The following is a 13,613-nucleotide window of genomic DNA, read 5'->3' as shown; positions in this document are numbered from 1 at the left end:
GGGACCCTTCCAGATTGACTGCTTGAGCTGGTCAAATGAGCCAGCTCATTTGCTTTGCCCTCTTAGCTTTGTAGACACAACCCCCCCAAAAAAAGTATGTGTGCGTGTGTGTGTGTGTGTGTGTGTGTGTGTGTGTAAAGCAACAAATGTACCTTTTATTTTAGAAACAAAAATATCATTTCTGACCCAACAATAGCCGGATCCCTGTGAATGAAGGGTTTGCATATTTTCCTGTTTTAACGGTTCTAGTATAAACAGTCCAAGCCCAGGCCTGATTGTCAGAAAGTCCTGAGCAGCCCAACCAGAGTGCTGGAAATGACTTCTTCAGCCCTGAGAACCTGGGCCCGGCTTGGTGCCAGGATTCAGGTTTGTGTTTAACAGTAGCAATGGGGTCAGGAGTTGAGGGAGAGGGCAATTGCAGTGATCCCCAAGACCAAAGCTAATGCCAGAAGCAACAGCAGAAGCAGTAGGAGCAGTAACTACCATGTATTGAGGATTTCTTTGTACAGGCACCAGGCTAAGTGATGTAATTATTTGAATACTTTAAAAGTTCAATGTGGTAGCGTTATTTTTCCAATTTTAAGAATGAGATTCAGAGGGGTGCCTGGGTGGCTCAGTCGGTTAAGCAGCTGCCTTTGGCTCAGGTCATGATCCCAGGATCCTGGGATCAAGCCCCGCATCGGGCTCCCTGCTCTGCAGGAAGCCTGCTTCTCCCTCTCCCACTCCCCCTGCTTGTTGTTGCCTCTCTCGCTGTGTCTCTCTCTGTCAAATAAATAAATGAAATCTTAAAAAAGAAAATGAGATTCAGAGAGGCTGAGAAGCTTTTCTGAGGTCACACAGCCCTAAGGGGGCAAGATTCAGGATACAAATGAAGGCACATTTGTCTCCTATTACAAGATACCACACACAGGGGCACCTGGGTGGCTTTGTTGGTTAGCATCTGACTTCAGCTCGGTTGTGATCTCAGGGTCCTGGGATGGAGCCCTGAGTCAAGCTCTGTGCTCAGCCGGGAGTCTGCTTCTCCCTCTCCCTCTGCCCCTTCCCCTGCTCATGTTCTCTCTCTCTCTCAAATAAAATCTTTAAAAACAAACAAACAAGCCCAAGATACTGCACACAGAAGCCCAGGTCACAGACACCATCTTGTGTGCCAGCTGTGGGTATAGGGCTTTGATCCTAGAAGCAGTCCAGGGCAGCTCTTCAGATAGATTGCTGGTCCCTGATTTCTTTCTTTTGTTTTTACAGACATTTCTCCGAGCACTCTAGCTCCACTGGTCTCTGGCAAAGGGAGGTAACAGTCAGCAGGGACTGGAAGGCTCTTTCCCAGCTCCAGGCAATCCCAAGTTTTTGGGTGGATCCTTTGTGCCCTGCGGGTGGGATGACTCTTCTTTTTGGGCTAACAAAGGACTCAAGATTTATTGATCAATGACTGATTATTTAGTGACCCAGGGAGGGAGACTAAGGAGACTTTCCTGGACCTGAAACAAAGAGATCTGTGCTGTTATATAAAAAATTATGGTTCATCCATATGATGTATTATTAAGCATTTGTTGAAAATCATGTTTCAGGGGCGCCTGGGTGGCTCAGTCGTTACGCATCTGCTTTCGGCTCAGGTCATGATCCCAGGGTCCTGGGATCGAGCCCCACATCGGGCTCCCTGCTCCGTGGGGAGCCTGCTTCTTCCTCTCCCACTCCCCCTGCTGGTGTTCCCTCTCTCCCTCTCTCTCTCAGATAAATAAAATCTTAAAAAAAGAAAAGAAAAGAAAAGAAAATCATGTCTCAGGGGCACCTGGCTGGCTCAGTTGGAAAAGCATGAGACTCTTGATCTCGGGATTGTAAGTTTGAGCTCCACGTTGGGTGTAGAGATTATTTAAATAAATAAGCTCTTAAAAAAGAAAATCATATTTCAAAGAATAAGATATGGAGAATCCTCATGGTGAAAGCTAAAAGGTAAAACAGGATACAAAGTTGCAAATTCTGTATAAAATATGTCTTTAATCATGTAAAATTATGTAAAATATATAAATAAAAGAACAAAGTCACCAAAATGTTAGCTGTGGTAACCTCATGGGGGAGGGATGGGATTTCCTATAAGTTTTGTTTTCTTTATGAATTTTAATGTTTTATTTCCCCAATTTTCTTCAATCCGAATTATCTTTGTAAAGGAGGAAAAATGTGAAAACGTGAAAAGTCCTAATATATAGCAATGGAAGTACACAGGTATGATTATTGATTGATTTGGCTCTCAGCTTGGATTTCAGCCTACAGAAGTGTCTTCTCGACTCGCTGCTTAGGGCTCATTTCAAGAGCGAGGATGGAGGCATTTTGAACCAGTTCGTTACCACTAGCAGAACCTGAGAGAGGCTCTGTGTGGGGCAGGTCAGAAACTGGCCCCTGCCTGTCCTTGAACGCTCTTACTTTGGTGGGCGAGACAAGTGCACTGCAACAGAGGCATCCAAGCGCCAAGGCTACTACTGTTAAACGGGGTTGGAAGTTAATCGGAGCGGGAGGGCAGGGTTTTCTTGGCGTAGGCGGTAACCCTCGGGATACCAATCTATGCATGGTGCTGGAGTAAAGGGGCTTGAACACAGCTCGGGGCTTTCCCTGGGGTCCCCCGAGTGGGCCATTGGCCTGCAGGGAAAGGCCTGACGGACGCCTGTGGGTTGCGGCTTCCCACGCCCCCGTCCCGTTCCTCCCCGAGGGCCAGTCGGCTGGGGATCCCGGCGGAAGCCGCCGAGCGGCTGGATTGCCGGCGTAGAGCTTTGGCTCTCCAAGCAGGCCACTAGTCCCAGCACTCAGTCTTTGGTGCCGGCGCGGGCAGGGGCCAGAGATTGAAAAATACCGGAGGATTTCGACAGTGGTTGAAAGTGGGACGGCCACTCCCAGGATCCAGCGAGAACGGATCGCCTTGCCCCGCGCGAATCCCTCGTGGGCTCAGATTCTGAGCCGCTGAGGGAGGTGGCGATGATGTCGCTTGGTGCCAGCAGAGGGCAACCTCGAGGCTATGCGGCTGACTGGGGACCTCGCCAAGCAGCGGACTCCCTTCCAGCGCCCAGGCTTTGCTGGGTGAGGGCGGCCTTGGAGCCCGGAGACCAGCGACCTCAGTCTTCAGGAGTCGGGCGCCAAGGCCCAAGGGCACCTGGCAAGTTGTGGTCAATTACACCCCTCCGGCAATCTCAGTTTAGGAGACTGAGGGCTTGGGGCCGGTGGTAACCAAATGTGCCAGAAGCAGCAAGAAGCAAAACCTACACACAGAGGGAATACATACATACATACATACATACACAGAACAGATTCCAAGGGTGTAGGAACCTTTTAAATGATGCTAGTGAGAACTAGGATATTCACGTCCTTGGGGAGTGAAGTCAGAGGCTAGGAGCTGGGTGGTTCCCAGAGGCACGCAGGAGACATGGCTCAAGCAGGGACCTGGAGATCCGTGCTGGGGACAGAGGAACTGTGGTCTAGGGATCCTGACAGAGGTAACTGGGGATTCCAACCCCGACTATACCCTTCTATAAAATGGTGGGCTCTGGGTCTTTTAGGGTCTTGAGAGATTCGAGACAGCAGAAACTCAATGAATTCAAGTTTCATCCCTGCCCCAGCTCTGGCACAACACAGGGCTCCTGGGTTGGCTGTTCCGGTGAAAAGATCCTGTCACCGCGTCGTTTGCCCGACGTGGTTGTATTGGAGACGCAGGCCCCCCAGGCTTTGGGACCAAGCTGCTCATGGCGGGCCTGGAATCTTGGGTGCTCTGTCTCTGCGCTCCAGGGAGCCCTGAATTCTCCTGTCTTCGGCATTGGAGTCACTGAGCTCCTGCAGAGCTCAATTATCCGCCAACGAAATGAAGCCCAGGACCCCCGCGTTGAGTCTCTCGGCAAGCCTGGCGAAGGGCCAAAGCCCGTTGGGCCTGGGGTTGCTTGGCACTAACCAGGCCAATCTCGGAGCACACTGGGCAAACACATTTACGCTCCACAGCGGACAGTCTTTGGCTGGCCTTGGTCTCTTACAGACAGTGTGCTCACGGGCATCGATTAAGTTCTCTTGGTTTGTTTCTCCGTCTAAAGTTTGAAAGGAGAGCATTTCCCCAGGTAGTTATGAAAATCGTGATTGAAAACTGGATAGGCCTGTGTAAAGGTGAGGAGTAATTACCACTCAAGAGCAGCCAACTTCATCAGTGCTTGCACAGCGTGTGAACAGGACACATGCAAGAACAGTATCCAAACGTGTGCACATGCACATCATTCGTGTGAAAATGTGTATGCCTGTCTCCCTAGGTGCATGGCAAATGCACACATGTGTGCATCTATGGTACGTGCACACATATGGGACACCCTCGTGCAGACGTGTGCATGCGCATTCCTCAAGCGAACACTGCTGTTTCTGCCTAGAGTCAGAGTGTGCGCGCTGCTCAGCTGACCCGTTTCTCTCGAACTGGGTCACTGCCATCGGGGGTAACGTGCCGCTCCAGGGTGCGGGAAAGCCCGGATCCGGTCAGCGACTCGGCGCCGCCAGGCTCCTTTATCTCTCATCTGCCGGCGGGTGGGCAGCTCCAGTTTCAGTAGGGACCAAGATCCCCGAACCGGCTGGTGGGGGAAAGGGGCAAGAAAAGGAAGAGGTGGAGGGCGCTCCAAACACGCGAGGCTGCAGGGCCTCACTCCTCAGGTCTGTCGCTTTTTCTTTACCTCCCTAGGTCGCGTCCCCAAGGTAGACAAAAAGAGGTACCCCGATCCTCCATTCAGCTCAGGAGAGACGGCCTGGGCCCCCTACCCTCACAAGCCATTAAAGAGAGAGGCGAACCGAGGGTTCGCCCTCGGTTTTGGAAGATAAGCCGCGGCAGCGCGGACCTGGGCCCCAGGGTCTGCAAGTGGTGTGCGTGGGAGGCGCGCAGCGTGGCGGCGGGAGGTCGCTCCACCTCCTCACCAGCAGGTCGCCGGGCTCGTCTTCCCTCGCTTTTGTAGGATTCTAAGCCGCGCAACCCTCGCGTCGCCTGGGTGTGTCTGCGGAGAAAAGGAGACACGCGTACTCTGGGAAAGCAAGGCCGCCGTCAGGCCGAGGCTTGAGTGCCGCGGCGACTGGTGTTTCTAAATCGCAGAAAGCGATAGGATAGGGTCACAAACGCTCTCCCGTCGTCTCCGCAGACCTTTCCGGCGACCAGGACAGCGTCACGCAGAAAAGTTGAGGCCAAACGCTGGAGGGGTCTCCGGGGCCGCGAGAAGGCACAGAGGCGCAGCGGCGACAGACACCGCACGGGTTCGGATCCTGCGGGCCAACCGAGCCCAGCCGCCGCGAACGCGAGTCTCCGAAAAGTGGCGCACGGTTCCACTTCTGAGGACCGCGTCAGGCGAGGTCGGGCGGGGAACCACGGCCGCTCACCCTCGGAGAGCCTTGAAGTAGGGGAACGTACTGCTGGTGGGAACTTAGTGGCAGAAGGAGTTTAGTGGCGGAAGGCTTTCGGGGAAAGTCGGACAACGCGGCTCGGGGCCGGGGCCGGGGCCGGGGCCGGGCCTGGGGTTGGGGGAGCAGCCCCTGGCCGGGTAGCCCGGGTTCCGGCAAGGCCGGCCTGTTGGAAGCGGCCAGTGGGACGGCCCCGCGGCCCCCTCCCTCGGGATTCCACAGGGCTCTGACCCGGCCTTTATCTCGGCGCGGTCAGCTGTCGTGGGGGCTTCAGGAAAGAAGACAAAGGCCCGGTGTCACTGCAGGCGGGGGCTCGGTTTCCTGACTCTCTGCTCACACTCACAGCCTTTAGCGTTGGCCGGGGGGAGATTTTTTTTAAAAAAAATATGTGCCCAATTTCCTTCCCCCCCTCCCTGAAACAAAGAAAAAGCAAAAAGCATATTCGCCTTCCCTCCTCGTCCATAGAGATGAAAGTTTCCTGGGATCCTGCCCTTTCCTTTTCTTTGCCTGCCTAGAGAAGTAATTTTCCTTTGGACATAGAGGAAAATCCCGGGAAAGGTTTTGTTTGATTCGGCTTGTTAGTATTATTACCAACAGAGTCAGGCTGAGCTCCCAATTCGGAGACCCGGAGTTGGCCTCCCGGAGTGGCGGGAGCTCGGGTGGCCTCTGCCCTCTGCGCTCGGCATCGCCGGGGACGTTCAGGGTCTCCTGCGCTTCCTCTGCCCGCCCCGCCGGCGGGAGCACCCGGTGCTCACACGGGCCCAGTCATTTCCCCCCGAATTTTGTTTAGAGCTGCCGGGGAGCGACCGCTCCTCTCCCGCAGCTCTGCGCTTGCAGCGCCGCCCCCAGGCCGGCAAACGGGGGGCCCTGGCGGCGCAGGCCCGGGTCGGCCGAGCCACTGGCCCTACAAGGCCCCCGCTCCCCACCCGCTCGCGGCGCCTCTGCTCGCCGCAGCTCGGCCCAACCCGCTTCCTGCGTTTGCCCCTCAGGTTTCCCGTTTCTGCACAAAGACCAAGGCGGGGGGGGGGGGGGGCTCTCCCACTAGCTGACCTCCGCCACCTCCCGCCCGGTCGCTACCTACTGCTTTTCTGACAAAAAGGGGGTGGAAATCCTCAAACAGCTCCGCGTTCCAGAGGGAGGCGCCCCAACGCGGGAGGCGCCGGCCCGGGAGCCTGAGAGTGGCGGTTGCGCCTGGACTCAAGCGCCAGGCTGGGTGTCACGCCGCAGGTCAGCTGGGCCTTTGTCAGAGGAGACCTCGACTATCCGGGAGGATCGCCTTAGGAGAAGAGAGAGGGCTGCCGGAGGAGCCCTGGGCTAGGCCCACAGTCTGTGTCCCCAGGTCTCAGGTATTCACCGCCACGACAAACACGAGGCGCCTCTTGCGAAGAGTCAGGGGCCTGGGGCAGGGTAGACGCAGTCACCGGCGCTCTGAATTGGAAAAGTGCTCCATGGTCTGGGCTCTTGGGGGCTCAGGGGTGGCTGTGGCCCCTGAGCTAGAATGTCAGACCCTTTGGGATTACAACCCAAGGCCTGCCCTTCCCTCCTTCTTTCCTTCCTTCTTTCCTTCCTCCCTCCCCTCCTCCCTCCCTCCCTCTCCTACCCTGCTTCTCTTCTTTCCTCCTTCTTTCAATATGGGACAGAAAACCGTATGACCATCTACTACAAAATGGGCATTTTGTCGTTAGGACATTTAATTACTTTAAAACCCTGCAAGATAGATATAATTATTTCTATTTTATAGATGAAAAAACTGAAATTCAGAATGTGTGTTTTGCTCAAGGTCACCCAGTTATTAAAGCAGGTTGCTGGGTCCTATACTAGTTTTTTTGGGCTGAATGGGCCTTGCCCCTTCCTGCACAGGCCACCTCTCTGGGCCGACACGGTCTTAGAACAAGCTTGTCAGAGCTTATCACCAAGCTGAAGCCTGTGTAGCAAACGGCAGGCACAGCAGAATGTTTTGGGGGACAATCTGCATGCAGCTCAGTCCTGTGCTTCCTTCTCCTCTGGCTGGCTGCCCCTTAACCCAGCTCCCCAAACATCAAACATTGGCCTGCAGGGCCTGTGCCACTTGGAGAGCCTAATGCGCAGCTGGGCTCAGTGCTCCCAGGTCTCTCCGTAAAATTGCCAAGGCATTTGCCCCACAGATAGCTAGGTGACCCCTGGATGGCCCCTTCTCTTTTCAGGTTTCTTAAATGTAAGCTAAGAGAGTTAGGGTCCATTCTTTGATGACAGAATGGATCCCTGTTTTCAGAAAGTAGAAAGCAGATAAGACTGCCTGGTTTTAAGAATCCTTAATTTCTTGTTGTCCCTAAGGCAGAACTGGGGGCATGAAGGTTACTCCCAAGCGCTCCATGCCTCTGGTCCCCACCACACAGGAGAGGAGTGCCTTCTGGTCCCATCCTTCCCTATAGGTCTCACAGATCTACTCCAAGAAGCAGGGCCAGCCCTATGGAGGCAGCTGGACCAACAAGGCATTGTCACTACCAGCTTAGCTCCACAGAGTGGGGGTACTGCAGGGCTCCTGAGCCTGACCAAGCAGCTTCCTGGCCCTGATACCCTCCCTGGCCCAGTGGTTCTTGGGCTCCAAGCCCCCATTAAGGAAAGAGCTTATTCATGGGCGGACTATCTTGGGTCTGACCCAGTTTCCTGACCCATTCTCTACTGCCCCACTGACTGCAAGAAGCCCTGGTCAGCCCCTGATTTCCTCCCACCGCTAGGGGGCTTTAAGAAACCTGGAGCTCCAGCCTCCTTTAGTGGGAGAGCCAGGCAAGGGCAGGACGGCACCTAACCTCAGGTGAAATATCCTGAGCTTCATGCCCACCCAAACTGGGGATGTGGGGGCAGTGAACTCTTTAATTATATAAAGGGGAAGCAGGCCCAAGACACCCTCTGGAGTAGAGAGTGAGGCCATCCCAGAAAATACCCTAGTTCCCGCCCCCGCCATTCCACAGTTCCTTGGTGCATGTATTGCACTGGCAAAGATTTTTCCCACACCCCCCCTGAGAGCAGGACACCTTACCCACTTCAACCCAAGTATTTTGGCTGGGCGGTCTTAGGGGGCAGGGCTGACCAAGAATCTGTGTGTAAATGTGAGGAGGGGGGTTCATATTGTCAGTGATGAGTGTGAGGGTGTTTACATGCATACAAGCACATACACACTCCTTATTCAATACCATGTATAGCAACTCATTACCCAGGACATGCAGAAACTGGCAGGGTATTTGCATCAAACTCTAAGTTGTATTTATAGTATACCCTGACAAACATAAATACATACATCCACATGGTCCAGCCATCTAGACCAGACTATATATGCTAAGGCATAATTGCTATATATCAGGAACTCTCTCAAATACTTTTGCTCTCACTTAGGGAATTCCTTAAATCATCTTCTCTAATAGAAACTAGAACGTGCAAAGGAGAGGAGAGAAAGGAAATGAGAGATGAAGAAAGTCAGCGATTGCCTCAAACTTTTAGCACTGGGGGAAATGACCAAACTATAGAGTTATGGAGAAACCCCTAGGGCTGGAATTAGAGACAGATGTCTTCCTGTGGGCATCCATTGGGAAGTGGGGGTATAATCTGTCTCCCTTCTGTGTGTGGGATCTCTCCTTCCATCCCTGTGTAGAGCAGGAATCCCTTACCGATTCTTTCATTTCATTCTCCATACTTGGCGAGACTGCCACTCAGCTTTGGGTGCCTCTTGCCTTTCAGCTCTTGGGGACAGAAAGAGACTGTCCTCCAGTGCTGCCCTGGGCCAACTTCCCCAACCTCCCTGAAGCCTCTGCCCTGGAGACTTTCCTCTTTTGCTTTCTCTGCTTGGGATAGCAGTTAGGGGGTGCCAAGGACCAACCCTGCAACAGACAGCCTCAACCAGCTCAAGCAAAGGCTCTATATGTATTCTTTGTTATCATTCAGCAAGCCAGGATTACATACCAAGGACGTAAGTGCACACATTACCAATGACTTATGAATGCAACACACACTGTGGTCTCAGTAAGCACTCCTTGAGTATTAGGCATATGGTTATTACAATGCCCAAGATATGTGCCCTCTCCGAAGGCGAACGACAGACATACACACCTCCCATCCTGTCGCCAGGACACGACTTATACTGTCCACACATATTTGCAGCAGGCATAGACTACACAGCTGCCCATGGGAGACATGTTCACACCACAGAAAGCACAGACAGACACACGCACAGCAGTCCACTTTCTTTTCCACAACTCCTCATAGTCAGACAATGGTGCAGTGGCTCACTAGACGCACCCAGATACTAGGCCTGACCAGTCTCTTGGGCTTCCCACGCCAGCTGAACCTCCCTCTCCAGCCTGCTCCTTCCCGCCCCCCCGGCATTGGCAGGCTCCAGTGGAGGTCGCAGGGTGATGCTCCTCAGAACAGCCTGGGCCTCATCCTCCACCTTCTAGCCTCCCCAGGGATACCCAAGGGAGGAAAAGTGTCCCGCGTCAGAGACACTTCCCCTTGGGCCCAACAACACATAACAGGGATCCCACCCTCATGATCCCACAGCATGACCACTAGTGTAGGATGAAGTGGGAGGCCTGCAGCCTTGGTCCCTGTCACCAGCTGGCCCTGACCCGCTGGTCAGCCTGGACCTGTGGCTCCTGCTGTCTAGGCTGAGTGGGGGCAGAGAGGGACACATGGCTGGAGTGGGGTCCAGCCCAAGCTGCACCGCAGTGGAGGGAAGAGCTGGCTGATACCTGTCATCTCATCACCAGACTGAAGGCCAACCACCCCTAATACCCCTTGAGCTCCCGGGACCGCAACATGGTCAAATGTCCGTGTGCCTGCGAGGAAGCACCCGTCTGAATTCGTTATTGGGAGAGTCTCAGTAGAAGAAAAGAAGGGAAAGAAAATAGATTTCTATAGCCACACAGTATGTTCATTCCTCTCTGATACTCCTATATCTCTCACACGTATCTCAAGGTAAATGAATTCTGATTATTAAAAAATAATAAGGCAATCAATGTAAGTCGCTCCTTACATTTGTGTAGAGGTTTGCAGCCTATAGAACATTTGCCCAAACAGGATTTTTATCTATTCGGAATAAACTCTCCTGGTTAGTATATTTGTCTGGAAAAATAGAAACGTATGAGTTCAATATAATGAACACACAGTCCATACACCTAGTACGACTGCGTAAGAGGTAAAATACAGACTTGAATAGATGCAAAAATCCAACAAATCCTACCTACGCCCAGCGCTTGTGAACGAACCACGACTCATAAAGTCTCTTTGATGACGTTAAATAGCCACTACAGACCAGCGATGACACAGAAAACAAACAATCCCCCGGAAAACAGCAGCAACAACAACCACAAACGCCCTCCACTCGGGCTGCCCTCAAACCCTTATTTATCTGAAAAATGATAAAACTTGGCTGGAAATCTCCCTCTTGTAACCAGCTGCTGAACAAACTTAGGCGAGGCAGAAATGATGTAAGTCCGTGTTAAAAGAAAGAACAAAAAATTTATTTGGGAATTGACAAGACGATAACAACAAACAAACAAAACAACAAAAGTGCTCTAGTTCTTTCTAGAAAATTTGGTCCTCCAAACGACACACTACGGAACAACCAGGTCTAGGGTTTTCGGGCCAGCCGGCTCCGGGCCACAAGCCCGCCTGGTCCGACTGCTGCCGCCTGGTCCGGCTGCTGCCAGGTTTCGCATTTCTCCTGCCCAAGGTGGGAGAAGCAAGACGTTTGCAAAACAAAAATCAGAGAGGACGAGCCGTCCCTGCAGCGTCCGCCAGGCAGGCAATGATCTCCCGGCACTCTGGGCTTGCATCGGAAGATCCGGGGAAATTTGTTTTTGATTTGTTTTTAGATAGATGGGGGGGGGAACCCCCCAAATTCGTAAAGGAAACCAACTTTTACTGAGTATATTCTCCTACCTCTCTGAACATAGCTTTTTGAAGGCCCGACAGGAATTCTACTTCAAATCTCCTGGAAGAGATTTTCATGTTTTGCTTTAGCAAACTCCAAGGCCACAATACTTCGCCGGTTTTCCCGGTTAGTTTTTTTTCCTTAAAAAAATATTTTAAAACGTCATCTAAAACAGCCCTCCCGATCTTTTGGGCGAAACATTAGCCAGCCGCCGCGGGCCAGGAGGTGCCCGAAGCGCCGAGACGGAGAGCGGAGGACACGCAGCCTGTCTCGGAGCGGGGATGTGCTGTAAACCCCAGCGCAGGCCGCCGAGCGAGGCAGCGGGGCTCCCCGCTCAGGCCCAACCCCCGCCCCATCCAGTGGGCCCCGGCAAGCGGCTTCTGAACCGCTCCAAGAGGGCTACGTGGAGGAAACACACGTTCGTCCCTTTCTCGGGCGGCGCGGGTCTCGTCGCCCGCCCGGACCCGCGCTTCCAGCCAAGGATTGCGCGGCAGCCCGGCGGGGAAAGCCGAGCGCGAGCGCACCGACCTGTGTGAGAAGGCCAAGAGGTCTGCACCGCCGACGCCCGGCTGCGCCTCGGCCCCGGCACTTCCTCTCCGCTCTGAATTTTGGCATGGGGTGTCCAGCCCGGACGCCGGGGCACCGGGAGGAGACGAGGCCTGCAGAAGGCGCGCGGAGAGGCGACCTGCAGGCCGGGGGAGCGAGAGGGAAGAGAGGGCAGGGAGGCGAGCAACAGGAGGAGAAGCGGAGGAGACAAAAGAGGGGCGAGAGGAGCTGAGGGGAGCGAGGAGGCGCAGAGGGCCTTGGACGCTGGCTCAGAAGATGGCCCCAGAGGGCGCGTGGTCCGGCCGGCGGCGGCTGCGGCTGCGACTGCGGCCGGCGTCGCACGTCCCTGCATCCTCAAAGCCGGCGTGCGCTGGGCTCTCAGAGATCGAGGCGCGAGTGCAGCGCGCCGGTCTTGCTGTCGTGGTCCCAGTAAGAGCAATGCATCATGGCGAGCTCGGGCTGCCGGGCGCAGGCGAACTGCAGGCCCGGCGCATTGGTGGGCGCGGGCGCCGGGGGCGCGGCGGTAGCCGGGCTGGCTGGGCTGAGCTGGCCCGGGGGCGGTGCTGCGGCCCCGTGGTGCGGCGGGGCAGGCGGGGGTGCGGCGGCCGCGTGCAGATGGTGTGCGTGCGGGTGTGAGTGGGGGTGAGGCGGCGGCGGGGGCGCGGTCGGCGGGCCTCCCAGGCCGTTGTACGAGTTCACCACACCGGGAGGCAGCGCCATGCTCTGCACGCGTGAGTACGGCCCATACGAGGCGGCCGGGCCAGCCAGCCCCTTGACCACCGCGGCCGCGCCCGGGCTGCCCGGGCCCGCGGCGGCAGCGGCCGCCGCCGCCGCCGCAGCGGCCGCCGCCATCTGGCAGGAGGCGTAGGGCATGGGTGAGGGCGGCTGCGGTAGCGGCCAGGAGTTGTTGAGGAAGCCGGACTGCAGGTACTTGGGGGGCGCCAGGTAGCCGTAGCCGTCGGCCCCCGCGCCCGCTACGCCGCAGCCGCCCGCGGCGCCTCCGGCCCCGAAGAGCCCCTTGCCGGGCTGGAAGTGCGCGGGCGGCGGCCGGAAGGGCCGCTTCATGCGGCGGCGGCGCCGGTAGTTGCCCTTCTCGAACATGTCCTCGCAGGCCGGGTCCAGCGTCCAGTAGTTGCCCTTGCGCTCGCCGCCGCCCTCGCGCGGCACCTTGATGAAGCACTCGTTGAGGCTGAGATTGTGGCGGATGCTATTCTGCCAGCCCTTCTTGTTCTTCTCGTAGAACGGGAACTTGGCGATAATGTACTGGTAGATGCCGGACAGAGTGAGCCTCTTCTCGGCGCTCTCGCGGATCGCCATGGCGATGAGCGCCACGTACGAGTACGGGGGCTTCTGAGCGGGGTCGGGCTTCTCCGGGGCTGTCCCGGGGCCGCCGCCGCCTCCTCCTCCCTTGCCGGGGCTCGGCGGCGGCGGCGCCTCTGGCTCCTTGGCTGCGCGGCCGGTCTCCGGGGCCAGCAGGGCCCCCGCGGTGTCCTCGGGCTCGGGGTAGCTGGCCATCATGACAAAGCCGGCGCGCCGCGGCCAGGCAGTCCCTGCTCTTTTCCCTTGGTGCTGGCGCTGCAGAGTCCGGGCGCACGAGTCCGCTCACGGCCGAGTCTCAAACTTCTGGAGACTGCGGATGCCGCCCGTGCTCGCTCGCCGGCGGCCTCTCGCTCCGCTCCTCTCCTCTTTCCCTTCCCCTAGGGAGAGGCCAGCGGGAGTGGAGCTCAGCCTCTGGCCATGGGGAGTCCGCCCAACAGAGAGGGGCTCC

The 13,613-nt window shown here is 55.8% G+C and overlaps 1 protein-coding gene across 1 annotated transcript; it reads right to left on the bottom strand.

Moving 5' to 3' along the window:
• Positions 1-12,223: 12,223 nt before the first annotated feature.
• Positions 12,224-13,363, bottom strand: FOXL2 (forkhead box L2). Its single transcript, XM_025870400.1, has one exon. It carries the CDS (start codon positions 13,361-13,363, stop codon positions 12,224-12,226), a length of 1,140 nt encoding a protein of 379 aa, XP_025726185.1.
• Between the last annotated feature and the right edge of the window lie 250 nt (positions 13,364-13,613).

Source organism: Callorhinus ursinus, unplaced genomic scaffold, assembly GCF_003265705.2.
Source record: "Callorhinus ursinus isolate GAN/ISIS: 27379988/994484 unplaced genomic scaffold, GSC_fseal_2.0 scaffold1, whole genome shotgun sequence".
Classification (NCBI taxonomy): Eukaryota; Metazoa; Chordata; class Mammalia; order Carnivora; family Otariidae; genus Callorhinus; species Callorhinus ursinus.
This window is presented reverse-complemented; position numbering and strand designations above follow the sequence as displayed.